Genomic DNA, 27777 nt, shown 5'->3' with positions numbered 1-27777 from the left:
TGATCAAGGGAGTGCAATTTCTGTTGCTACTATAATAGTAGCAACAGAAATTGCATTCTGTGATAATACGTTAGGTTAAAAAAACAATGGTTATAAAAACTATTTTTATTTTACATTTAGATAAATAATAAATTCGAATAACTGACATAAAATTAGCACCGCAAAAAATAAATACATGACTTCTAAGATAAAATTAATTGTACCTTTGGTAACATAGAATAAGAAATGCAAATAACTGGAATGATACATATCATAGTACATTTTATAAATGCCAATAGAATGAAAAAGTAAGCCCTCATAAAAGCCAGATTAAAAATTAAGCAACAGGAGAAAATATTAAATAATGTAATCGATACAAATTTCATCAACTATTAGCTTCGATCGAATAACATCGATCTAAAATTATAGTACATTCGTTCGAAATAAACTATGAGATTTCAAATCTATTGGGATATTAGCTAGTCTTTTGTCTATGAAATATTAAATCTGGAATAATTTATATAAATAATAGCCCCAAATCGTTCATTTGGATTGAAGCTTATAATTTAACATAGATATTCTAAATAAACAATACAAAATAAATCTTTGGATATTAATATGTAACTAGAAACAAAAATAAAATATATTCTACACATAAGTTAAAATATTATTTGCACTGGCAATAAATTCCTTTGGTAACACATTTGGTGTTGTCAATTAAATAAATAAAAATATTTTATGGCAACATAAATAGGAACGTACCTACAAAAATTAAAAACATTGGTTCTTTAAATAATTTTACAGATTAAATTATATTCGTCGATTATATTGCTAAATAAAAGAATCAAATGGCACTAAATTAAACAATTTCGTAAAAAAAAAAAATAGATGAGAGACACGTCATGATATTTTATTTAAAAAACGTGTAAGTACGTATAGTTCGCGCAACGAAAGTTGAGGCGATCGACACAAGCAAAGATTTGTATCTGTATAGTCTGACGATGTTTTCTCGCTTGCTCAGTGCCTACATTTATGCTGAGTTGCACCACCTAATATACCTACTATGCTTTTTGTATGAAGTTTGAGAGATTTTTGACGTTTGTTGATGGGGTTGCAGCAACCCAGCCTTAATAGCTAGTCTATTTGGACTTGAAGTGTACATAAGCGCACTTTATTCAGATATTAGGTACCTCTGTGAGTACCGTGTTTGCCTTAACTTTCGCTGCGCGACCTATATTCGCGATTTCTGGTTTATATTACTTGTTAATTTTTCTATCATCCCGTGTCTCTAACCTAGCTATCGGAATGCACTAATACTGACAACTAAATATAATTATTTATTGCATTTTTTTTTTCATTTGTACATCTAAAGCTTGCAAAGCAAGTTAACTCTTTCTTTTGTTTTTAGGCTTTCGTCTATAAGACAGACTATTAAGTAGTAATCTTATAAATGTAGCAACTATACAATTCTATTGAAAAAATGTTCAATATACTTACATAATTTCAAGATTCTAATGTTTAACAATAACTGTGTACTTCGGTAAATTTTTTTGTCAGGTAAAGCCCTGGTAAATAGAGAATCGGACACCATCAGTCAAATGTACATAATTATTTTTATGAGCTATCAAAAAATTTGTCTCCGTCTCCATAATTATGGCAATACTCACATTTGACGTTTTAGATTCTGTTTGTGAAGTCAACTGGCCAAATGATGTTGAGTTCAAATGAAATAAAAATCAGAATAAACGAAAATGAGCCAGATTTTCGTACATTTAAAAATCCTTTTCTTTTTAGTTAATTCAAATATTACTTGTGAATAGTGTCCGTCCCCTATATTCATAAATTGCCTATAGGCAAGTCGCTGCATCAAATTGATTTAGATTTGATCACCCAGGGGAACAAAGTGGACTCCAGGAGACACTTTGGTGTCATTTGATCACCCATGGATAAGATCACCTAGGGTCCTAGGTCATCAGTGGACTTCTTATCCATGGGTGATCAAAGGACACCAAAGTGTCGCCTGGAGTCCACTTTGTTCAACTGGATTTGATCACCCAGGTGATCAAAGTGGAATAGACCTTCAAATTACCTGTTTAACTCTTATTAAATCCATTGGGGTTATTGCTCTGCCACCTCCATGTGTCCCTGCACATATCCTCTAGCGTCCTTGTCGCACGCCAGCCTAACAGCCTATGCGAGAGCGAGACATCAGCATAGTTCGCAGCTATGTCTCCCGCGCGGCGGCTGACGATGCGGTATGGGATTTTGCGACCGCTGGCGGCTTCGAAAGCCGATATCATTTGGAGGACTGAGTATCCAGTTCCCGTACCTTTGGAGAGAAAATGAAAATGTAAGTGATTTAATTTATTTTTATTTTATTACGGAAGAGTAAACCACTTCAAAACATTTTATGAATTGGAAAGACGTATTTCTAAAACGTTCTAATTTAAAGTTGCATGCCACAATTATTTTTACGTTCAGACTGACTTCAAACTGACGTCATTGGGTGAGGCCTATGTTCAGCAGTGGACGTCCTATGGGGTCATCCATAAAGTACGTCACACGTAAGGAGGGGGGGAGGGGGTCGACAAAGTATGACATGGTGTGACAAGGGGTGGGAGGGGTCCTAAGTTTCGTGACATCACATTTCAAAATCTAATATATCTAGAGGTATGTACTAATCGCGGAATTTGAAACATAAATTAAACTAAAAAATACCCCCACCACTTAAGCACAACTCCGTCGAAGTCGAAAACCTAGGAATGAAGATGAAGCCATTAAATCAATAAAATCTTTTGTAGGAATTATTTCAGATTTAAAATCTAATTCTTCTGGCCTATAATGCCGCCAAACGCACCGTACCTCGCGCGTGATTTTATTGTTTCTATTTGTTGCTATTTTTTTGTTAATTTAATAATTTTTCGATGTGAAATTGCAAAACATGTGACGTCACACTAGGGAGGGGGGGTCTCAGAAATGTGACCACCTGTGACAAGGACGGGGGAGGGGTCAAAAAATCATGTAATTCGTGTGACGTACTTTATGGATGGCCCCTATGGCTGAAATGATGATGATGATGATGATGACTTCAAACATCAAAAAATATCAAAAAAAATTGGAAAACATAGGTAACGATATTTTTCTATTCATCTCACAGCCAACACAATTACTTTATTTACATTTTGATCACGGGTGACCTTACCACCTAAAACTTCCTTCTATTAGTCTAGTAAAGATTTTATGCCTCGGAAGGAAAAAACCGGAACTATTTTAGAGTCACTATTAATTTATCCATCTATCGCCCGAAGGGACGACGCCGCGAATCGCCAGTCTGCTTGTGACCACGGCTGCAGCATCGCAGCCGAAACGTCAAGCCGTGAGTACATAATGTGACTTAATAGTCTTACTCTATCTTATTTTACAGACAGTCAAAAACTCACCCAAATTGACAGCATGGAACCCGCTGAACCCGGGCTGGCTGAACAGTTTCACAGCCTTCACGTGGCCCTCAGCTAAGTCCTCGACATGTATGTAGTCACGCACGCCGGTGCCGTCCGCCGTCTTGTAATCCGCTCCGAATACTTGCAGCTCGTTTAGACGACCTACGGCCACCTGGTAGGTAACAGATAAGATTTTTTATGCTAGCTGTTTACTCCAATTGCAATGCAGTGTTTTAGATAGGGATTTTGTGGGTGTTAATTTATTAAAATCTTCAAGGCTGTTTACTATGTAAGTTATGTATATTTTAAAGCTATTGGTAGTTTCTTCTTTTTTTTTGTTGTATCTGTTAGATTATAAAGATTTACAAGATAAGCAAGCAAGGATAAGAATATTATCATTATCAGGTCATTTAGTCTCCACTGCAGGAGCAAGGCCTTTAAACGGGACTATTCCCACCTCTCGTTCCCACCACTGCAACTCCTGTGTAGCCAGGATCTACAGCTTGACCGCCACAAAAACCCAACCAATGAAGGTCAAGTTTGTCCCGGGGGAAAGTTAAACTGTCATTGGAAGGAGCAAGGCCTTCTCTAATTTACTAAAGATAAATGGAGGATTGACGACCTCATAAAGGTAGCAGTAAGGTGCTGGATCGCTATCTACTTGGAAATCGTCCTGTGGCTAAAATGATGATGAAATTGAGTATTACTCCTGCACTTTCCTTCTCGCGCCGGCCAAGAGTTGGGGAAATGGGGAGGCCTGTTACCTTTCATAAAGAAGAGTAGATTATGACCACCCCACTTTTCCCGTAAATGCTGTAAAAGCCGACTAAACATGCGCGCGTATATAGCGGAGGGCCGGGGTGGCAAAATATCTAGGCTAGGGACTAGGCTGTCAAGTATAATGAGATAATATTTACCTGTGATATGAAAGGCATGAGATTGTTAGGTATACCCGCTGGATCTTCACCTATCCGGCCGCTATTGTGTGCTCCCACCGGGTTGAAGTACCGGAGGGATATGATCATCCATTTCTAGAAAAGATAATACAAATTAGGTACATAGCATGAGCGTATATACCGGGGGGCCGGGTGGGATGTGACCTCAAGATGTTGGGTACGCAACTTGATGTTGTAACACCTTTCTTGTAATAAAATGTGAATTTCTTTTCTTCGTCACCACCTGACAGGTCACAATGTAAGGCTGAGTTGCACCACCTAACTTTGACCGTAACTTTGACGATAACCGGTGTTTTTTGTATGGAATTTGACAGATTTTTGACGTTTGTCAAAGTTAAAGTAAGATAGTGCAACCCAGCGTCCGAGCCTAAGCTAAGTTGGCCGATAGTTGGGTCGGGCTGGTAATCAGTATGGAGATGTATGAAGTGCGCACATTACACCGATTTGGTATCGGCCGATTCTTCATACAAATTATAATCGGGCCCAACTATCGACCAACTAAAAGTCGGTTATCTGCGCCTAGGCTTAAGGATCTGATTTCATTACAAGTACTGTTCCGTCATTGCAAATCATAAATCACCTAAAAATTCTCAAAATGAAGCACGCTCACTGGCGGAAACTTATGCATCACCACTTAAAGCAAAATTTCCAACTTAAACAAAATTTTCGGAGACACCTTAAGGAAAACTGTTAAAATAACAAAAGCACTCACCGGGTCACTCCTACAAATATCCTTCATGATCTCCTCGCAGAAGTACTTGGACTTCCCGTAAGGACTGGTCAGTCCCTTGCCAGTCGGATGGCCTTCGTTCAACGGCAGGTATTCCGGCTCGCCGTACACTGTGCACGACGAACTGTAGACTAGCTTGTACACGCCGTGCTTGCGCATCACCTGGAGTAATAAGTAAGTAGGTAATATACATTTTAGATAGAAGCGGGAAAGCCAAAAAGCTGTGGAAGAAGGAATTGCATTACCAGAAGTAAATAAATAAAGTTTGGAAAAAGTGCGAGGAAAAAAGGTGGTCGAATTGATGGTAGGTAGTTAATCTTTATCCTCTGGGCCAGTGGATTTTAAGTTTTCATTTACATTTCATATAATTAAAGATTTAAAGGCAATAGTAAAATATTTTGAAGTAGGTAGGTAGGCGCTTCGATTTTATGACCACAAAAGTTTAAGTGTACGAGCTCAACCAAGGCACGTAATTTTCATTCCGTCGTCACTAAAGAAAACTTAACTCTATCTTTCTATTAAAGGTCAAATATGAGATCATCAGGCATACCCCAACCCCGTGTAGCTAGCGTGGGAAGTGTACCTCAATCCTTTATATGCCTTTGGTACTTAGAAAGGATCATACTACTGCGGTGGAGATTAAAATTAACTGATCTGACTGATGATGATGAAGATCGGTAACAACCTGAAAATGATGAGATACAGGCCAAGCCAAGAGCTTCCTCGTTGTGGATTAAAAAAAAAATCTTTCTTCGCTCACCTCAAACAACGTGCACGTCCCAGAGATGTTGGCCTGATAGTACTCCAGGGGTTTCTGGACTGACTCTCCCACGGCTTTCAGCGCCGCGAAGTGGATCACGCATTGGATGCTGTGCTAAAATGAAAGAAGATGTTTTGTTCGAAGGAGAAACGGAGTTTGTTCCGGCGTTTCTCCTCAGCATATGCCATATTGTTTGTCTCGAAGCGCTGGTAGGGCTCAAAAGATAAGGAGACATGTAAAGTGCCCCATAAGGGATACCTTTTTTTCATTATTAGTTTTTGACGTTGTTCCAAAATATTAGTCAAAAAGTATTTTTGATTTTGAAACGTCAAGGATTTGATTGAATAAGTTAGTCCCCCCAATCAAATCAAAACATTTAGTTTTTAGGCCCTTCTCAGGGCGCTTATACAGTTAAACAAGTTCCAAATACCTATAGCTTGCCCTACCATCACTTCGGGACTACATAAGGCTGGTGCTGAGAAGAAACCACCCACGAAACTCATGCGGGTTGCAGACCAAGCAGTACTGACGCAGTTTCCCATAGTTGTGTTCGTTCGTTCGTTTCAGCCGAAAGACGTCCACTGCTGGACAAAGGCCTCCCCAAAGGAATTCCACAAAGACCGGACCTGTGCCGTTCGCATCCAGGCACCTCCCGCGACCTTCACCAGTTGTGTGCAGATTCCAGACTATGGAATGCGAGCTAAGTACTCGTAAGTAAACCTAGGTCGACTAATTTAGCTAAACTCTTCAACGTGCATTAAGGTGTGAAACTATGCTGACGAAATGCATTTCAGTAGGTATGTAATTGGTCTTAATATGGAAATTGAACCATTCACAGGACATGGTCGAATGCTTGAAACTGTGCTTGAGTTTCAATGGAATTTTGAGATTAGTTGTTTTTTAACTAATTTTTTAATTGCACCCGGTTATCGGTTGTATGTAGATCATAAAAAATCGTCACTGATAAGAGCGCACGTGCGTATGCGCAAATATTTTACGTGTTCGTTGTCGCGCGTCCATTGTTTCTATTCTTCACCAATACTTGACTTATTTCGTTTGCAATTGCAACTTGCGATGTACAAAATAAGGTCTATATTGCCCAGGATTTTTTTATAATTAGGTACTTGTCATAGGTAAAATAATCAATAATTTTTCAGCGAAAATTTCAAAAATGTTTTGTGAACCAATTTGACCAAGTTCTCGTCATTAAAAGACGAAGATAATGCAGTTACCTAGAAGATGCCCACGCGTAAATATTATTCATGTACACGTAAGTAAATATTTTTGATAGTTGTTTACTAATTTTATCAGGTAGGTATTGGTTCTTTCACCTTTCCAGTCTGCAATTGGGCCAGACGAAAATATTATTGTCAAGACACAGTGAAAAATAGAGGTGATATTTTTATATGTATTTATAGGTACCTACTTCCATATAGGTATGACCGGATTCATGATAATGAGACTGAGGTTAAGTTAGTTACTACCCGAACTCAGTCAGTACCTGAGGTATGGGAGCGGCACGGGAGGTTGTTCTTGAGACGTTAACCGTCAGCGAAACTTCAGAGCTTCAGACATTAGGGGGAGTCCATTAATTACGTGAGACAATTTTGGCGATTTTTCAACCCCCCCGCCCCCCTTGGTGAGATTTTTCCAGACCCCCTCCCCCTCCCCACAATCTCACGTGAGTAAAATACATAAAATATTTGCAATGTAAATGGGTTATCTATTAGGATTTAATATAAAAAACCGTTTCTTCTAATTTCTTTATTGTTTAGACGGTTTAAAATAAAAAATTGAATAATTTATCATTATCATCTTAAAATATATTAATTTTTTTAATTAAAAATAACCCAGTTTTTTCTTGCTGAAAAAATTACGTGATATTTGTCGAGACCCCCCCTCTCCCCTACGTGAGATTTAGTGAGGTTTTTCTTACGTCTCACGTAATTAATGGACGCCCCCTTATTGGTATGCTCTTCGCGTCATAATAATGTCAATGTTACCCCTCCCGTGCAGCTTCCAAACCTTAGGCACTGATCGAAATAAGCGTGAGACCTATAGTTCAGTAGGTACCTCTAGCATGTACAACTTTCGTCTTCGAATCGTTTGCGTATTCGACAAAACTCGATACTCAACCTTCGATCGAATTAAACGATAACGTGACAATTTTGATTCTCAAAATGAGTTTCGTGCAACCATTTCTCATACTAAGTTCACTTTACGACACGTTCACAAGGGCGCAGTTGTAATTTTCGTACTAAATCTTTTGATGGCGATTCGAATACGCAAACGATTCGAACTCAAAAGTTTTTCGTGCTAGCCGTACAGCTCTTGGTTTGCGCAACCCGCATTGGAGTCAGTGGAAAATATCAAAAATATTCCTTACCGATTCAAAAATCCGACTCAGCCCTGACGCATCTCTTATATCGACTTCATAATAATGTATCTTTCTCTTAGTCAACTCTTCAATAATCCTCAACGCCTCAGGTTTCTTCTGTCCTGGTTCTCTGTACGCGTTGGACAGGTTGTCCACTACAACTATGTCGAAGTTCTGGTGCTCCTGTTGTTTCTCCAGGAGTGCTGCGACGGTGTGGGAGCCGACGTAGCCCGCGCCGCCCGTGACCAGGATTGAATGGGTCATTGTGTCCCTGGGAGGAGTAAAACACGGTTAAATAAAGTAAGTCTAAGGCTACAGCCGGATACTCGCGACACCCCCACTCGGGCGATGACGGAACGCCGCGGAAGTTTTAGTGGGTATACCTCGTCCTTTTCAGGACGGAGCAGCGCCCTTTTCAGGGTGCCGGGAGTCCCACACACCACCCTGTCCTCCGGCAGTGGTGACGGTGCGCAAAGCAATTCCTCCGCGACAAAAAAAAAGGTTAAATAAAGGACAAAATCTACCTGCCCACGATCAGATTGTAAAAGAAAGAGAAAAATTTGTATTCTTTGAACCTCTCCCTGGATGGTCACATTGGTCACCGATTATTTTCATTCATTCCAGAAATCTGAGTTTCAAGGTAGTTAGGTAACCGATACTATTCTATACTACGGAAAACTTCAGTAGTTTTATTACGGCACTGTTAACTCCTCTTGTTCCCACTACAGTAACTCCTATGAAGCTAGAATACACTGTTTCAACGCCAGTAAAACCTAAATCAGTGAAGTTCAAGCTTCATCACTCAGAGGAAAGTTTAACTGTCATTGGACCAGCTAAGTAATTAATTCCATAGCAAATAGACAAATTCAAAGTAAAAGTTTACGAGATCGAATGAGGAGATCCGTAAACGAACTGAAGTCGCTGACATAGCCCGACGGATTAGCAAGCTGAAGTGGCAATGGGCAGGGCACATAGTCCGCAGAACTGACTGTTCTGGAGTGGAGGCCGCGTACCGAAAAACACAGCGTGGGACGTCCACCCACAAGGTGGACCGACGACATCATAAAGGTAGCAGGAAAGCGCTGGACGCAGGCCGCTACCAACCGGGCAACCGGGGCAAAATGGAAAGCATTGGGAGAGGCCTATGTTCAGCAGTGGACGTCCTATGGCTGAGATGATGATGATGATGATAATTAAAGTAAAAGAAAGACTTCCTTCCAGTTTCAGGCGGGTGGCAGATTTGACATCTGCTATTACCTACCATTAACTTATGGTGCATACCACAGACAGTAAGAAATTATACAGAAATCACATTAGCTTATAATAGAAAAGATAATATAAGTTTAAATTATAAAGACCTACCAAGCAGTAGCAGTTATTCCAACGAAGATGCGCTACTTAATGAATACCTCGTAAACAGATCAGTCACGAACGCAAGCTAAATAACATTCGTGACAATCATACGTTATTGAAATGGCTCTCATAAACATTATAAGGGTTAATATAATAATAAACAACCTGATAATAACTGCAATAGTCTGATAAGAACATCTCTAGGAATTTATCTAACAGTCAATATTAAAAATATAGAGCGTATAGGTGTTTTTCTTTCGTAATGACAAAATTTTGCAAAACCAATTGCAATGGTATAAAGGATGCTTTCCCTAGCTTGATGGACTAACGAGCTCAAAAAGATAGCAAGCAGTAAGTATCTAGATGCAAAAGAAGATCATGAAAAAGTTGAGAAAGCTGAAATTCGACATTGGAATGCCATAGGCAGACATGACAATAATGGCGATGATGACAAATTCATACCCCATGACCTTAAATTAAACTCCGTGCAGGAAGTTCAAAGGGACGTTGATAATCCCTATGGAATTTTAGAAAATGAGCCAAAAACTATAACGTAATGATAACGAGATATCCATACGTACAGATAACATAGAGAAATTCATAGCTACACTGATTACATACTAGTTTAAGTGTCGTATCGTATCTTGACACATACCTAAGTACTTAAACTAATTAGATAAAGAAATTAATCAAAGGATTAACATTTGAAGATTGGTTATTAATCCATTAAAATGACGATTCCTTACAGAATATTTGCTTACGATGATAAAACTTGTCATTGAGTGTGTAATTGCTAAGTATTGTGTAAATGCATAGTACCTACCTAAGGTGGTATTTCTAGAGAAGTCACGCACGATAATCGCACTTTTGTTCAACAAAACGTTAGTAATAAGGATGAAATTAGCATGACAGGAACGGAGAACTCTACATACAATGCAGTATAAAACATAGTAAATAACTATTTCACGTTTGCAATAAACTGTGCATAATAATGTTTTTACGGTTGTATGGTATGTAATTTTGAAGTTTCTGTAGATATTCACACTCGTAGGAAAATTATGATCTTACAAAGACAGATGCTATTATAAACCACATAAGACAGCCAAAATGAAATCTGAGATACAATACCAAATTAGAACAAGTTTCAACAGTATAGGTATTTTAAATACTAATTTTAAATACTTATATTAGCTCTTATAGTTTCGGAAAAAAGTGGCTGTGACATACGGACGGACAGACAGACCGACGGACATGACGAATCTATAAAGTTTACGTTTTTTTGCCATTTGGCTACGGAACCTTAAAAATTAGCTTTGCCGTTGGTTCCATTTTGCCTGATCTAAGTATGCATCTCATTCATAGAAATAAAAGACAGCGACAGACAAATCTGAAGGGGAGTCTCAGAGAAAAGATAGACTTGATTAATCTAGGCTCTTATCTTTCAGTGTGGAACCGGAAGAAGAGATAGGAGGACCACCTGCACTCTTCTCGACCCGGAAACAGACGTCGGAAAAGACGTTCGTTCGTTTCAGCCGAAAGACGTCCACAGCTGGACAAAGGCCTCCCTCCAAGGATATCCACAAAGACCGGTCCTGCGCCGCTCGCATGCAGAAGAAAAGACTACTAGAAACAAAATATGTGGAAACACCAAGCCTCCTGAACCCAGTCGAGGGGAGTGTAAATAATATTCTCGATTGGTCTCTAGTAAATTAGAAGAATATGCTCTTGCATTAGGGATTAAATACCATGACGTATCTGGGGAAAATATCGGTATATTCTCTGAGGATTGCGCGCCATTTGAAAATGTTCTCAAGGAATTTTACCACTTATTTCAGTGTCAAACGCTTATGTTTCTTTAATTCAGTGTGTAAAATATTTTCGACTAAAAATTCTGTAAAAGTTTTTGGTTGTTTTAATACAAATAATTAGTGTTGTAGTAGGGAACGTTAGGAACTCGCATAATTAGCCGTAAATTGATACATATCCTACTTGTGCGATTGTGTTAGAGACAATGTCGACTATTTAGCTAGCTATCATAAAAATAACGGATTAGTCAATATTGTTAAGAATTTAAAATACCGCGTAACTTTATTATCCCAAACCGATAAGGAAAAATAATGGATAAAGTTATATTATTTTAAATCCGTTTACAGCTAAGAAGTACGTAGGTGTAGGTAATTTAATACATAAAATTTCAAAACTTTACAGTAGACCTTAAAATCAAACTGTTCCTATAATGGAACTGTTAGTAAAATTGCGTCGCTTCCCGTTTAATTCGATAAAACATCCACATCATCAATTGAAACTTATTAAAATCGTTCATACATACACTTCCGATTCTCTATTTCTACTAAATTCAACAATGGCCGCAAATCACAAAGTTCAATTTTCAAAAAAAAGAACACAAAATTTCGGCCAGTTCAAACACACAGAAGAAAAAAAATACTAACTTTTTTTTACCGCGGCAAGTATGGCGCAGGCGTGGACTCCGCACAACGTCAGAGAGGTCACTGAGGAGTTTTATCGTATCGTTCACTTGACTTCTATTACACACAGATTAGCTTATCAGTGCTTGTATCAGAGTTGTTGAGCGTTGTAGCCTTTTCATGTACGTTATGATAACGTACATTGAGAAATAGAATGATTGATGATTTAATGGTTTATTCAGTTTCATTACTGTAGCATGTGGACTGTTTAGTTAACGGTTAAAGAAGTTAACAATTTAATTATATGTTTATTGATAAATAATACTGGTCTTAGTACTGGCCCTTGGGATATACCAATTTTTTTTATTACATTAATTTGTTTTTTTTTTCATATTATGATATTTTTAAACAATATTGATGAGAAAAGAAGTTACTTATTTTGGAACATTCAACAAAGTTAATCTAATTTTCAGGCACACATTTATTTTCAGATCCATTAATTTAAATTATTTGGTAGTAATTAAGTGTTTAATTAATTAAATTAGTTCTCTTTTTATTATCTTTTAGGTATTCTACTAACTTTAACTTATTTTTTAATCTTTACAGTTTATGGTGAACCTAGTGTTTGAAAAAATGTTTTAGAAGTATAAAAATATTATCACCACCTTGACCTCTCTTCCTGATTCTTGGTAGACTGGTGGAGAGTGCTCTTTGGCATTAAATTCAGTTCTATGTCTTATGTTATTATTACAATTACCCAGATTAAAATTAAAAATTTTAAGTTTTTTTATAATTTGGTTTATTTACAATATACACAATACAGGGTGTTAGGTAAATGTGTATCAAGCTGACACTAGCCTATGTTAACATAATGGACATGGCGCACAATTTTTGTTGAAGATGCCAAAAAAAACTACAAAAAATTAGAATGAATACTGTATTTTTACTTTTTTGATATCTTTAAAAATGACTGAAATATTCAAGCTCAAAGTGCGCTCTTCCGCTAGGAGCGATTTTCCGCGCGGATTTTGAAAATGTGACGTAGTAACATGAAAAGCTGCATGTAACATATTATCTGTGTACAATGGTTAGAATGGTTAGTAGGGGAGCCGAAGCGGGGATTTCGGGACTTACTAAAGAGTGGCAGACTAACATACAAGGAAATACTTTGTACCTGGTTGATTACCTTTAAGTATGAATTTATGATATAAAACGGCATTAGTTCTTATGCCTCTCACCCAAATAATACCTCAATTAAGCCCAAATTTGAGACCGCAGCCAAACTTTGAGTGACGATGGAAACTAGCCTAGATGGAGGACACATGAAATTGAACTTCTGCTTCTTCATTGATAAAGACTCATTTACCATACCTTATCATTTTGTATTCCATTTTCAAGTCACTTTTTTTTCGCTTACTGTTTAAACAAAACGTGGGATTTTTTTAAATCTCAGGTCTTTTGAACGCACATCTGAACGATGTCTGGTTTTAATTTCTTCAGTTACTCCGTGACCATGGCGCTTGCAACAGTGCCGAAATATTGGAAACTCAAAACTAAGGTACATGGTAGCAATCCCGTCAGTAATAATAATAGGAAAATGTCTTGAAAAATAAGTAAATCGTATATTACTTTATGTAGGTAACTAATTTTATTATGTATCATACTTATAACTAATCACTTCATTCAGAACTAGAAAACGATTCCAAGGATTCCACTTTTCTTCAATAGATGATCAAGATAAAGAGGTATTTATTATAAATTGCTCTTCCACCATTTCAATTATTCTATCTTACATCTTACTTGATGAACTCTTTTTCAATTTTATTTGCATGGTCATAACATTTTCACCATTCCTCTGCACCAATTTGTGAGGTACACCTGAAACCCCCGATAAAGCAGCTATTATAAGAATAATATTTAAAAAAAACCCTCGTTCTGACGCAGTTCGGTAATAAACTAAATGTATCCAATTTCACTCCAACTTACTGTCAACTCAACGACGCGCTTTAAAATCAAAGATTGACTTTGAATTATGCCTTATTTTACAATACACATTGAAAACAATATGACTTGCTTAAGCTTTTTCGACTTTTTCACAAAAATAACAAATAGGCATGAAGAGATTACAAAATTTCTACAGCGACTGACAGTTCACTTGATTTACTTTGACAGGTGACAATAAAGCCATAGATATTTGCCATAATAATATGAAAGACACACTTTTCAATATTTTTGTTTGCCATGAGATTCTGGTACACCTATCTATACCTATTATTTAATGAAAAGATAAACTAAACTTTTTCAGCACAACGAAAATCTGCTTTGGCGCGTAGCAATGCAACGTGACAACTGCAGTTCGGACTTCTTTATGCGTCCACTACACATACAATAAAATTCGAACTATCGCACATTTTTGCTTTTTAATTCTAATTCAGTAAAAAATGTTTTTGAAACCTTCATTCAAAATTCAAAAGTTATTATCATATGACAGAACTTATGACCAGACTATGTACATTGAATAAAATATTTTTCTTTTTATCATCAAGCTTAGCAGTCTAATAAGTTACTATGACACTCGAGTTAATCCACATTCAGCACCATAGCCTCCCCTTCTACAAGGCCCTCTACAAATGTCAAAACGTCACTTAACCCTTTTAGCATACCATTACCATTTAATTATAGTCCAGTCGTTTGGTACAAATTAACGTGGTTACCTGGAAAGTGTTCCGGGAGTTTTGAAAATTGGTGATTAAAATAGATTTCGCTATGGTCTCTGTTAGTCTGTTAGTTAAGTGTGATTGCCGCGCTCGTTGCGAAATTGGAAAAATGCTGCCTTAGAGAAGATTTTTGATAGTTACATTCTTTCCTATTTCGTCGTTACACCCAAATGACGTTCACTGCTGGACGAAGGCGAGAGGCCTTTGGGTTTTCCATAGTTTTTCATAATGAACAGTCCTGCGCTGCCCGCATTCAGGTTCTTCCCGCGACCTTTACCAGATCGTCGGTCCACCTAGTAGGAGGCCTGCCCATGGTCGCCACTCAAGAAATTTTCTGCCCCAATGGCCATCGTCTCTACGAGCTTTGTGTCCCACCCACTGCCACTTGATTTTAGCAATTCTGCGTGCTATGTCGGTCACTTTGGTTCTCCTGCGGATCTCCTCATTTCTGATTCGATCACGCAGGGAAACCCCGAGCATAGCCCGCTCCATCACCCTTTGTGTGACCTTGCTTGAGCCTTCTTATGAGGCCCATAGTAAGCGACCACGTTTCAGAACCTTAAACTTTCCTATTTATTTCACGACTAGCTTTTGCCTGCGGCTTCACCCGCGTGAAATTTAGTGTCACAGATCGGCATAAATTATAGCCTATATGTTAATCTGGGTTATAAACAATAATATTGTACAGTTTCAACAAAATCCGTTGAGTACTTTTTGCGTGAAAGAGACACAGGAATCTTCCTAGTTCAGGTATCAACCACCAACATTCTTACTTTTTATTTTTCCTGATTGTTTGTTATCATAATATTATCTGTTATGTTGGTGAGAAATAAACATTACTTTACTTTATTTTAAACTTCCAGACATCCAAACTTTCGCATTTATAATATTAGTAGGATACAATATGTAACGTAGAAACAAACAAGACAAAAAAAATTTATACTTCAGCAACGCGAATTTTTTTATACTTCAGCATATTTAGGACACCCGGCAGCGTGTCCTGCCATGATCAAAGAAAAAAGCACTCACAATTTAGCAGGTACATTAATTTGACTGTTTCACAACTCTAAATCTATTTAACTTAGTGCTTGTTCACGTAGGCACGCGCGGGCGCGGGCGCGGGCGCGGGCGCGGGTAACGTCGCGGGCTCGTGTTCACATTGACGACCAGGCGTTCGCGCGAGTGTGACGTATTGTCAGAGGTCGAATTATGGACGACGATCTTTTATTTTTAACCGAAAATTCATACCTGAAGTGGGAGATGCTAAAAATTAGAATTGGTGTGCACGAGATTAATAAAGAAAGAGAACGGTATGGTGAATTTCATACTTTATATCATAATTTGAGAGAACATCCTTCAAGGTTTTTTGGATATACCAGGATGAGTGTCAACTGTTTTGATTACATACTGGATTCAATAAGGAGTGATATTTCAAAAGTAGACACAAATTTTCATAAAAGTATAAAGCCCGAAGAAAGACTATTTGTAACTATAAGGTGAGTTTAAAAAAAAGATTTTCTTAGTAAGTAATTTATAATTTTCAATCAAAATCAAATTCAAACAAGGTTCCTCTTTATTATTTAATTTAATTAATTATCGTTATCAACTAAACAAAGTTTAATTTCCATAATGAGTTGTGTTATAATCGTATGTAGTGTATCCTTGGTTAAGACTGAGTCGTGCCACTATTCATTTCATCCATAATAACTTGTGTAATTTTGTTTCTAGCACGTAGTTTTTGCATAGGAGATAATTCTTTCATGTACGGCAACAAACTTTTAAAAAATAACAGATCGTCGCAGTCTTGTTCTGTTTTTCCGCTGCTTTGTGACAGTTTAATTTGTAATAATTCCAACTTTTTCTTCTCCAATTCCATAAATTCCTGTCTTATATCTTGTGCACATTTATGTTTGGTGCTCGTATATTGTGTACTTGAAGATGCACCAGATATGGATTGGGGAGTTGGGGACCGTTCATCATCATTGTTATTGCAGTTTTCATCAGTACGAGTAGTTTCATCTAAACTGCCTTCATTTATTTCTGGGGTAACGTCATCTTTTATGAACAGCATCATTTGAAAATATGGCCACATTGAAGTGTTTTCATCTGTTCCAGCATCACCAGAACGAGGAACCGGAATTTTCTTAATTTCTTTCATAAATTGGTCCCGAATGTTCTTCCATTTTTTCCTTAAAGCCTTTTCTGTAAAGTCAGAAATATTGTTTAGTGTTGGTGATTATCTTACGGTTAATGTGATAAATTGAAAATTATTAATAATAACCGGTCCTACTAATATTATAAATGCGAAAGTTTGGATATCATGATGTCTGGATGTTTGGATGTCTGGATGTTTGTTCCTCTTTCACGCAAAAACTACTGAACGGATTTGGTTGAAACTTTACAGTATTATTGTTTATAAGACAGGCTAACATATAGGCTATAATTTATGACGATATTATGTGACAAACTAAAATTCAATAAATAGTTAAAGAGGCCAGAAATATCTTTAAAAACGCCATCTATCGACGTGCTTTTGACGGTCGTAAACATTCATGAGAGCGAAGCCGTGAAACGTATTATTAGTTCTAATTAGTACCTAACTAAATATTACATTTATAGAACTGTTAATAATATTTAAAATTTAATAAATAAAGATATTTTATGTAATTGAATCATTCACTGTGTTTAAACGAGCAAATCTAAGTCTAAATTAGTGACCGCCATCTATCGACGAGCTTTTGACGGTCGTAAACATTCATGAGAGCGAAGCAGTGAAACGTACCATTAGTCCTAATTAGTAACTAAATATTACATTTATAGAACTGTTAATAATATTTAAAATTCAATAAATAAAGATATTTTATGTAATTGATTCATTCACTGTGTTTAAACGAGCAAATCAAAGTCTAAATTAGTAACCGCCATCTATCGACGTGCTTTTGACGGTCGTAAACATTCATGAGAGCGAAGCCGTGAAACGTATCATTAGTCCTAATTAGTAACTAAATACATATTTCATTTATTTAACTGTACATAATATTTAAAACTTAATAAATAAAGAAATTTTAAGTAATTGAATCATTCACTGTGTTTAACCCATTTAGCCCTACCGTACCCTATGTGGTACGGTATCTTTTTGAAAATATTTCGAAGTACCAAACTGTTATTAATTTGTAAAAATGATTGTGACAGTAAGCTTAAAGTGATTATTTTACATAAAAATATTTAAAAATATGTTTTAACAAGTGGTTTCGGAATTATTTAAGAAATTCCTCGACAGAAAACAAAAAAAATATTTACAATGTATTTAAGAAGGTATAATTTCTTATTATTCATGGTAAATTATGTTATTTATCAATTTTATTTTAAAAATAGAGTACAATAGATATCATGACTACAAAAAAAAATATTATTGAGATTATTTTTATACGGTTTATTCCAATCTAAAATAGGTGTACCGTATAAGGTACAGTAGGTCTGTGCATGAGCAAATCGTGTGAAAAAATATAATTTAATTTTTATTATTTTTATTTGTTTTAGGCAATTGATGCTTCACTTTATTGCCACAAATCATGAAAAATTTGATAATTTCAGCAAACATAAAGCAATTTTGGTATTTTTCTACTGCTGTCTTGTCAGATGACCGCTAATGATGATTAGACTGCCGAAGATTTAGGCGATAAAGATAGTGGCAATGTAAATAATAACCCTCAGAGTTTTCTTCGATGGATTTGCTAAATTTCCATCGTCGTGTTGCTAAATGCGATTATGGATAGCACTAAACGTAACAAATCAGAAGAAGCCAGGTCTTCTTCAGCTATCCTCACTAACTTCGGAGAAGGTAGGAAAAAAGAACTAAATGTAGTTATTATCACAGAAAACGTCTTCCAAAATATGCCAAGTGTGATACTAGTGATTATACGATTTCATTTTTATTTTATATCATACAAAAATAAATAAAAATCTTCTTTGAACAACAACTATGTTTTGCTTGCTTATAGACCTACTGTACCCTATATGGTACGGGCTCCCCACGACCCCCTATTTATGTATTATTTTTTTAAATATTTTTTTCATGATTTTTAGGCTTCCCTTTGTAAGTTTTTGCTGAAAAATCAATTTTTATTAACAAAAATAGTTATCGGTCTAAATGGGTAAACGAGCAAATCAAATAAAGAAATTTTAAGTAATTGAAAAAAAGTCCCACTACCCGCGATAGTTGTCAATATACTTTAATAGTGTTAAAGTATATTGACTAATGGGTTAAACGAGTTTAACAGTGATTATTTAATAATTCAACGTTAGTACTAACAAATTTCATAAAAGAGAACAACATCTTGTGTACGTGCTCGTGTACAGCCAAACTTTTGAACGTTTTGATATCATATATTAACCCTACAGTGGTCGCGCGGATTACACCCGTAATCCACTCGTGTAAATTGTCGAATATTTTGAAATCGGTCAACGCGACCATTTTGACACTTCGTGTACTTTAAGTTGCATAGTCGAAAATCACACTTAATGATGTGTGAGCGCCAGGTCGCTTGTGGATGTCTCGCAGGAGCCCCGTAAATGCCGATGGTCTACCCGTGTAATCCGCGCGACCAATTACGTAAGTATTTTTTAAGTTACATTTTTTACTTAATGTGTTTGTTTTTGCGTTATTAGTGTAAATTAATGCTTTATCCCAACTAATATTATAAATGCGAAAGTAACTCTGTCTGTCTGTTACGCTTTCCCGCTTAAACCTCGCAACCGATTTTGATGAAATTTGGCATAGAGATAGTTTGAGTCCCGGGAAAGAACATAGGATAGTTTTTATCCCGGTTTTTGAAACAGGGACGCGCGCGGTAAAGTTTTTCTGTGACAGACAAAATTCCACGCGGGCGAAGCCGCGGGCGGAAAGCTAGTTATTAATAATTACGGCAGAGGTATGTATTTACATTTGTGTTTTCAATAAAATCATTGTATTACAGATAAAAATCATGAACAATAGACAAAAAGCACAAATTGCAGAATGGCTAGAAGTAATTGACAATGAAAGCGTATCTTCTGGCGACTCTTCGGTTTCTGATGAAGAAGTGCACATTCTTCCACAAGAGAACAAGTTTCTCAGACCAGTGATTAGCTATCTAACTCAGAACCATCACAGCGGAGTTTTTTAGGTCGCTACTTTGACTGCGGAAGAAAGCGAAATCAAAGTACTGGAAATACTTGTAATTCGTGCAACAAATTTATTTGTCCTTATCATTCCATGATGGCCTGTATCTCCAATATAATTAATAAATAAGTGCAATTAGTACTTAATAATTTCTAAACTGCCAAAGTTGACATTTTCTTGATGAAAAATGATGATTTTTATGTTTTGGTTAATTTATATAAACTGAGAAGAACTGCTCGTTTCTTTGTTTGATTATTTCATTAACTAATACATAACAATAATTAAATATAAAAAATAAAGAAACATGTTTTTATAAAGAGATGTCTTCTTTTTTACTCCATAAAATGGCTTACGCATGTAATCCACGCGACCATTAACGTAATATTTTAGAGCGCGACCACCGTAGGGTTAATATAATCTGGCATAATGACTTTGGAATGTTTCTTGCTTAATATTACTTTTCCATGATGCCTATAACATAGTGTTTTGATTTAAAGTGAAAAATAGGTTAAGGTGCGGCGGGGGTGGCCCTTGGGCCACCCCTAAAAGCCGCCTATTTAGTTTTATACACACATAAATGACCTCATATTAATCACATTTACCAAATCATGCGGTAATTATTCATAATAACCGACGATTATTCATAATTTTCACATTTATCACTTTGACCGTAACAATCCTTTCTGACCCACCGCACTACCAAACCACACTACCAGTTACATTTGTTCCCATTAGAAAACCAAGTTTGATAACCAGTCATCTAGTGGGAAAAAAAACTGGTTATCAAACTTGGTTGTCTAATGGGAATAAATGGGTGATTAGTGTAAATATATTTAAGTTTTACATTATAATTGTATTTTTTTATTGTTTCAGATATCTCTCCACTGGGTTGGCATTTCGATCTTTGGCATATAGCTTTCGTATGGGTGTTAGTACTGTGTCTGAGATTGTTTATAGTACCTGTGAAGCTATTTGGAAAAAAAATTTGAATGTCCACATGCCACAGCCATCTGAAGACCAGCTTATGAATATTGCGTCAGATTTTAAGGAGATGTGGCACTTTCCTAACTGCATTGGCAGTTTGGATGGTAAACATTGTAGGGTTAAACGACCTAAAAAATCAGGATCGGCATTTTATAACTACAAGCATTATTTCTCTATCGTTTTGCAAGCTGTGGCTGATGCGAGAAAAAGATTTTTAACTATTGAAGTTGGAGGTAGAGGAAAGCAAAGCGACGGCGGTACATTTAATGCCTCGTCCCTGAACCGGTTACTCGAAAGAGATGCATTTAATATTCCGGAACCAAGAACATTACCCAATTCTAACATTACAGCTCCATATGTTATAATAGCCGATGAAGCTTATCCTCTTAAAGAATATTTAATGCGTCCATACCCACAGAGAACATTGAATCAAGAGAGAGAAAATTTTAATAATAGATTGTCAAGAGCGAGAAAAACCGTGGAGTGTGCATTTGGAATTTTATGCAATAAATGGCGAGTTTTGTTAAAACCCATTGAAACTGATGTTAAACATGCACGCCTGATTATAAAAACCGCTTGCCTATTGCATAATATTGTAATTGATACAGATGGTTACGATTGTGATAATGTGTTCACAACTCCAACTCAACACCAAAGGCGACAAACTAGAACTGGAAGAAGAAACAACAATCCATCAAATCGGGCTAAACGAGTTCGGAATCTATTCATGAAATATTTTTGGGAAAACAATCGTTTAATTTACACGTAGTCGACTTTGTATTATGTATCTTCTGTAGCCTTCAGGAAATAAAAAGTTTAAAATACCTGCAAATGTAACATACTCGTATTTCATTTACTCACCCTCCATATCAGGAAAGAATTCAGCAATTTCCTTCCATAGCTTATTAAGAAGATTTCTGTTCATATGATGACTGTGTTTACTTTGCCAAATAGGAGTTCTAGCCTGAATAGCACTAATAAACTCTTCTGTATTGAACGACATGATAAAAACGTGCTATCGTTTCTAGCGACAAGATCAAACTGGTTGAACTTACCTGACGTCGTGAGTGAAACGCGCGCGCCGCCGCTAGTTTGACATGAACACACACAAACATCTTCACGCGTTGAAATTACCGCGAGCGCTCCGCGCGCGCCAGTCGCTAGCTTGCCCGCTAGTTAGACCGCACGTGCGTTTCGTACGTGAACACTTGGAATCACTACATATGTTTGATATTTCGTCACCGCGCCCGCGCCCGCGCCCGCGAGTCAACGTGTGCAAGCACTTAGTGCTTGCACACGTTGACTCGCGACGTTACCCGCGCCCGCGCCCGCGCCCGCGCGTGCCTACGTGAACAAGCACTTAGTGCTTGTTCACGTAGGCACGCGCGGGCGCGGGCGCGGGTAACGTCGCGAGCTCGTGTTCATATTGACGACCAGGCGTTCGCGCGATTGTGACGTATTGTCAGAGGTCGAATTATGGACGACGATCTTTTATTTTTAACCGAAAATTCATACCTAAAGTGGGAGATGCTAAAAATTAGAATTGGTGTGCACGAGATTAATAAAGAAAGAGAACGGTATGGTGAATTTCATACTTTATATCGTAATTTGAGAGAACATCCTTCAAGGTTTTTTGGATATACCAGGATGAGTGTCAACTGTTTTGATTACATACTGGATTCAATAAGGAGTGATATTTCAAAAGTAGACACAAATTTTCATAAAAGTATAAAGCCCGAAGAAAGACTATTTGTAACTATAAGGTGAGTTTAAAAAAAAGATTTTCTTAGTAAGTAATTTATAATTTTCAATCAAAATCAAATTCAAACAAGGTTCCTCTTTATTATTTAATTTAATTAATATTATCGTTATCAACTAAACAACATTTCTGTTCATATGATGACTGTGTTTACTTTGCCAAATAGGAGTTCTAGCCTGAATAGCACTAATAAACTCTTCTGTATTGAACGACCTGATAAAAACGTGCTATCGTTTCTAGCGACAAGATCAAACTGGTTGAACTTACCTGACGTCGTGAGTGAAACGCGCGCGCCGCCGCTAGTTTGACATGAACACACACAAACATCTTCACGCGTTGAAATTACCGCGAGCGCTCCGCGCGCGCCAGTCGCTAGCTTGCCCGCTAGTTAGACCGCACGTGCGTTTCGTACGTGAACACTTGGAATCACTACATATGTTTGATATTTCGTCACCGCGCCCGCGCCCGCGCCCGCGAGTCAACGTGTGCAAGCACTTACATTACATGAAATTTATCAAAGCTTCTTAGCTTGTCTATGTCCCAAAAATTATAAAATGAAAAAAGTAGTTGTCAAAAACCTTTTTAAGGCGGATTTTTTTCAATAAGGCAAGCGCGCGCGCGGCTATAAACGAGGTCACAAAATTCGGAAAGAACATAGCGAAATCTATTTATTCACCAATTTTCAAAAATTCCGGAAAACTTTCCAAGTAAACTTAACAAATAACTGGACTATTTACTCGTTATTGAGCACAGAGACACAAACTTGGTTATTTTTCCAGAAAATTTATATTTAATTTAAGTGCATAAATGTAAAAATGGCTTCATAGTGCACAAAATTGGCAATAGGTGGCATAATAATGGTTACATTTTTAGCGCCTAGTTTGAAATGTGATTGAACGATGACAACTAACAACAGCCCCCCTAGACAAAACGCACTTTTTGATCGAATCGAAAATCGAATCCGTCAAAACTCCATACAAAAAAGGGGCTTTTCGACCACTTTTCGACTGGTTTGCGATTATAATTTGCACTTTGTCTAGACCCACAGTTGTCAGTTAGGTAAAATTTATTTTAGTTGGAAAAAGACAAAAAGTGGTAAATGGGTTAACGTGCGGGGGCTGCAAAATCATGTTGTGACGTCACGCGCGAATATTGGAAATTTTTGAAAATTTTAAAATGTCCGTAAACTTCTCGAGGCTCTATCTTCGGTAATACTGGATGGATTGAGGTGAAATAAAAACTAGTGTAATGTGTGTGATCTAAACTTTAAATTAAGTCATAATTTAACTTAATATTACAACTTATGCGTGTTGTCCATTATGCATATGTCCTGGAAATGTGTTTCATTTAGGTATTTTATACAATACCTAGGTAATGTATAGAATGCCTGGGGTGTCCAGGCAATGTATGAAATATCATGAATACCATGATCTATTTTGTACCTAACAATGAAGGAGATTTTTGAGTTTAGTGTGTAATGTTTAGTATCAGAACTAGAGATGAAACGGATAATTGTTTGGCCGGATACCGGATACCGGATATCCGGCCAGCTGCTAGGCCGGATAGCCGGATATCCGGCGGCCGGATAGTTGGCACATTGTCTCGTTGCATGTTGTGACGAGTTTAGCGCCGCACAGGTGCTTCGAACGCGATCAGTGGGTCTAGTAGACTAGACTAGTCACACTTTTCGAAAATCGAATCCGTTCGAATAGAATGTCGATTTTGCCACTTGTCTAGGGGGCAGATCAATTCAGGCGATTTCGGTTGCCATCGTGAATGCGTGATTGAATAGCGAAAATTAAATTAGTTTACTTGCTGCGTAATCTGACTGAACTGCATCATGTCATCAGACCATCAGTGAAAAAAGGTCACCTGTTTTATTTGGCAATATTCCGACTTTAACAGATATTTACTATTTATGTATTCATCATTAGAGTGAATAGCTCAGTGTGCCTACCATGAGTTTACGTTAGGTGTGCTCGCTAGCGACTGCGTAAAAAAATGACATTAATTGAATGACATATTGTGCAGCGCCCCTAGCGGCTACTTTCAAGAAACAAAATCTTCATAGAGATTTTTGACGTTCTCGCTAGCGAGCACACCTAACGTAAACTCATGGTAGGTACACAGAAAAAGAAATTAGTATTTTGAAAGGTCTTAATTATGACTTTTTAACTTTTTGGACTTTAAATAAAAGCCGTCATTATTATAAGCCATTTTATTGATATTTACCTCAAAGATTAATGTATTTCATTTTATTAATAGGAAATTTTTGTAGTTTTTTAATATCCGGTATCAGGCCGGATAGTGAGTTACTATCCGGTATCCGGCCGAATAGTAAATTTAGGCCGGATATCCGGCCTACCGGATAGTTACCAGATATCCGTTTCATCTCTAATCAGAACAACAAAGCTTGCATATTTTTAAATAATGCTGACAATGATTCTAGATTGGACATAATATAGTGTAAAAATCAAATCTACTAAAATGAAATTCCAGTACTATTATACTATATTCTGTGCTACAGGCACTAGATATTAGGCACTTATCCTTGATTTTTTTTTCTTGGCTCTTGATTATGTTTAAAATTTGGGACAGGTCTTAAGCTGAGTTGCACCACCTAACTTCGGTCATAACTTTAACGATAACCTGTGTATTTTTATAGAGTTTGACATATTTTTTACGTTTGTTAATGTTAAACTAAAATGGTGCAACCCAGCCTTAGTAAGCGAAAATGTTTGAATAGGTATGTCCTCTTCAAAATAAATTAGTTTTGGATAAAATTATAAAAAACATGTGTAGCAGATAATGTAAGGAGGGTATTACAGTGCACTAGATGCCTTATAATAGAGTTAAATTTAAGAGCGCACACATAAGGTAAAATTAAAACAAATAAGAGGAAATACATGAACAAACTGGTTACTGTTGAAAGTGATGTATTTAGAAAATTATAAGTACTTACCCGTTCTCAATTGGTTTCATTGTTTAATTTAAAACGATGACGTACACCAGTCACGTACTAATTCGAGCAGAATAAAAGTAAATTTCGTTCAAGGCTTAGTTCAAGGTTTGTTTACACAGCAAGAAAATGCTTTTCTATAAATTCTATAGTATTTTATTGATCACTTCAAAAGAAAACCTATAGCTTATCAACTGTTTGATGAAATATTATTCATATCACATTCTGAAAAGAGATATTTATTACAATAAATTGGTTAAAATTGAAATTTTAAAATTATTTGCGGCTGCAAAAAATTATACACAAACGTTTTGAAACTTGATCACAATCTAAATAATTTGAAATTTTTGTTCTTCGCTTTTTTAATTTTTTTGTTAGGTCCTGCAATATGATTTCGTATGTATTAAGAATGTATTTTAAAATAATATGATTAAAATCATCTTAATAATCACTATTTTTTTTTTTAAAGAAAACAACTAAATAAAAAAACTTTGATGAATCAAGTATTTGAACGTACCTAAAAGTGACATTAATTTGACGTGTTTTTAAATATGGCAATACCTCTAATGCATATCTGTGGGCAGACTTTTTGGCGGGCTTTTGAACGCACTAGGCGCGATTTTCGAAGCCAATTTTGTATTTTTCTCTTTTTGTGTTATAAATAGTTATCTATCTATTGGAAGTCGTTAAGGCCGGGTAGCAGAGAAAATGGCGAAAATGAGGTTTTCATTTTTCATTTTTGATGCACTAAACAGTAAAATTAAAGGCTAAGATTTTTTTTGGGCATAGTTGAGGATATTTTCTAGGGCTATTAACGGATGGAAACACGATTTGATGAAGTTGACTCGATAGAATAAATTCCCAAAGTTACCTCTATTCGTTTTCTATTTATGGTTTTATTTTTAAAATAAGCGATTTGAGATTCTAAATCTTTTACTAAACTAAAGTTCAGAAATAACTTGAGGGCTTTTAACGGATGAAATTTTTATATTGCGTCTTATTTAGTTACTATGTTAAAAAATGTGGAAAAAATCGTCCATGACGGCTTGGACAATCTCAATCAGTCGCGCGGTGGCGCTTACGGAGGACGGACGCGTGTCAGTTTTTTGGCCGTGACAGTTCGCGATTTGTCAATATTTTTGACAATGATGACTTTGATGAGTCACAGTATAATAATATCAGTGTTACTCGAGAAAGCGTAAATTTTTGATAATTAAAAATTATCAATTTTGTCTACCTATTGAAATTTAAATCGTTCGCATCCTTTTAAACTAAGACTCTACTCATGATACATAGTACATTCCTCAAATATGAGACAAAACCAATGAGTTAAAATTACATTTTAATAGTACCTACATACAATCGTCTTACCAGGCCTGTTCATCTCCGCAAGTTTGCATCGAAAACAAAACACGTACGATGGCCCACCTACAGGATACTCTTCGACAAGGCCTCACATACGAGCGAACATTGACTCACGCACGCGTATTCTTGTGTATGATGGAAGAAAATGGTGTACTAAATACTGTGCAGTATTTAACTGCCTAAATAATAATAAAAACACAAAATGTACTTTTTTAAGTTGCCTCAAGACACTGAGAGGTAAATAAGTAGTTAATAGTATTCATAATAATTCATGCTAAATCATGTATTTCCTCCGCCATTTTCCACAGTTTGGCACCTCACGTTACATCATTTTACCGAAGTCAGCCCTATAGATTCGGCGCAGTGCCGATCACTGACGTTTGTCAACAAAATGGTGCTTGACTCTTGAGACAGGCTAGATTACACCATATTGTTAATGATATTGAGCATACATTTTTTTAATACCTTCGCGAAGTAAAACTTCTGTGCGTAGTACTTATTTATATTCTGTGGTCTTACACTCTTTAGAAGAGCACACTGACACAAATAAATAATAAAAAATACTGTCTAAGGTCTGTAGCTAAAGGTCTAAGCTGTAAGATAGAAGAATCGTCTAGCCAAAAAGATGGCAGATGCAGCAGATATCAACGGATTTAAAACTGGAGTTCATATGACTCCTTGTAGACTTGAGTCTCTAGAGCGTCCCTTCCTCCACCATGCGTAAGAATTTTCACAAAAATACTGTCTAAGGTCTGTAGCTAAAGGTCTAAGCTGCAAGATAGAAGAATCTTCTAGCCAAAAAGATGGCAGA

The 27777-nt window shown here is 36.6% G+C and overlaps 1 protein-coding gene and 1 long non-coding RNA gene across 3 annotated transcripts in view; both read right to left on the bottom strand.

Moving 5' to 3' along the window:
- The window catches only part of LOC135082909 (uncharacterized), a 219061-nt gene that overhangs the window by 185009 nt on the left and 6275 nt on the right, over nucleotides 1-27777 (bottom strand). The window lies entirely within an intron of this gene.
- Nucleotides 91-25858, bottom strand: LOC135082904 (UDP-glucose 4-epimerase). 2 transcript variants are annotated; one of them, XM_063977669.1, is made up of 7 exons: nucleotides 25605-25858; nucleotides 8252-8513; nucleotides 5866-5979; nucleotides 5088-5267; nucleotides 4337-4450; nucleotides 3420-3591; nucleotides 91-2308 (listed from the first exon to the last, which is right to left on the bottom strand). In XM_063977669.1, the coding sequence occupies exons 1-7, from the start codon at nucleotides 25622-25624 to the stop codon at nucleotides 2073-2075; spliced, it is 1098 nt and encodes a 365-aa protein (XP_063833739.1). In that variant the 5' UTR covers nucleotides 25625-25858; the 3' UTR covers nucleotides 91-2072. The 2 variants fall into 2 exon arrangements, with proteins under 2 accessions (XP_063833739.1, XP_063833740.1); XM_063977670.1 differs by lacking the exon at nucleotides 25605-25858 and adding an exon at nucleotides 12046-12121.

Source organism: Ostrinia nubilalis, chromosome 22 (assembly GCF_963855985.1).
Source record: "Ostrinia nubilalis chromosome 22, ilOstNubi1.1, whole genome shotgun sequence".
NCBI classification, from domain to species: Eukaryota; Metazoa; Arthropoda; class Insecta; order Lepidoptera; family Crambidae; genus Ostrinia; species Ostrinia nubilalis.
The sequence above is the reverse complement of the archived record's forward strand: the minus strand, read 5'-3'. Positions and strand labels throughout refer to the sequence as shown.

What these genes read in the sequence shown, in the direction of transcription:
- LOC135082904 (XM_063977669.1), bottom strand. Translation starts at nt 25,624, where the DNA reads ATGAAACCAATTGAGAACGG. An exon ending in GGACGTGCACGTTGTTTGAG is followed by an intron (nt 5,268 to 5,865) that starts GTGAGCGAAGAA and finishes TTATTACTCCAG; the next exon opens with GTGATGCGCAAGCACGGCGT. An exon ending in TCATGCCTTTCATATCACAG is followed by an intron (nt 3,592 to 4,336) that starts GTAAATATTATC and finishes GTTACCTACCAG; the next exon opens with GTGGCCGTAGGTCGTCTAAA.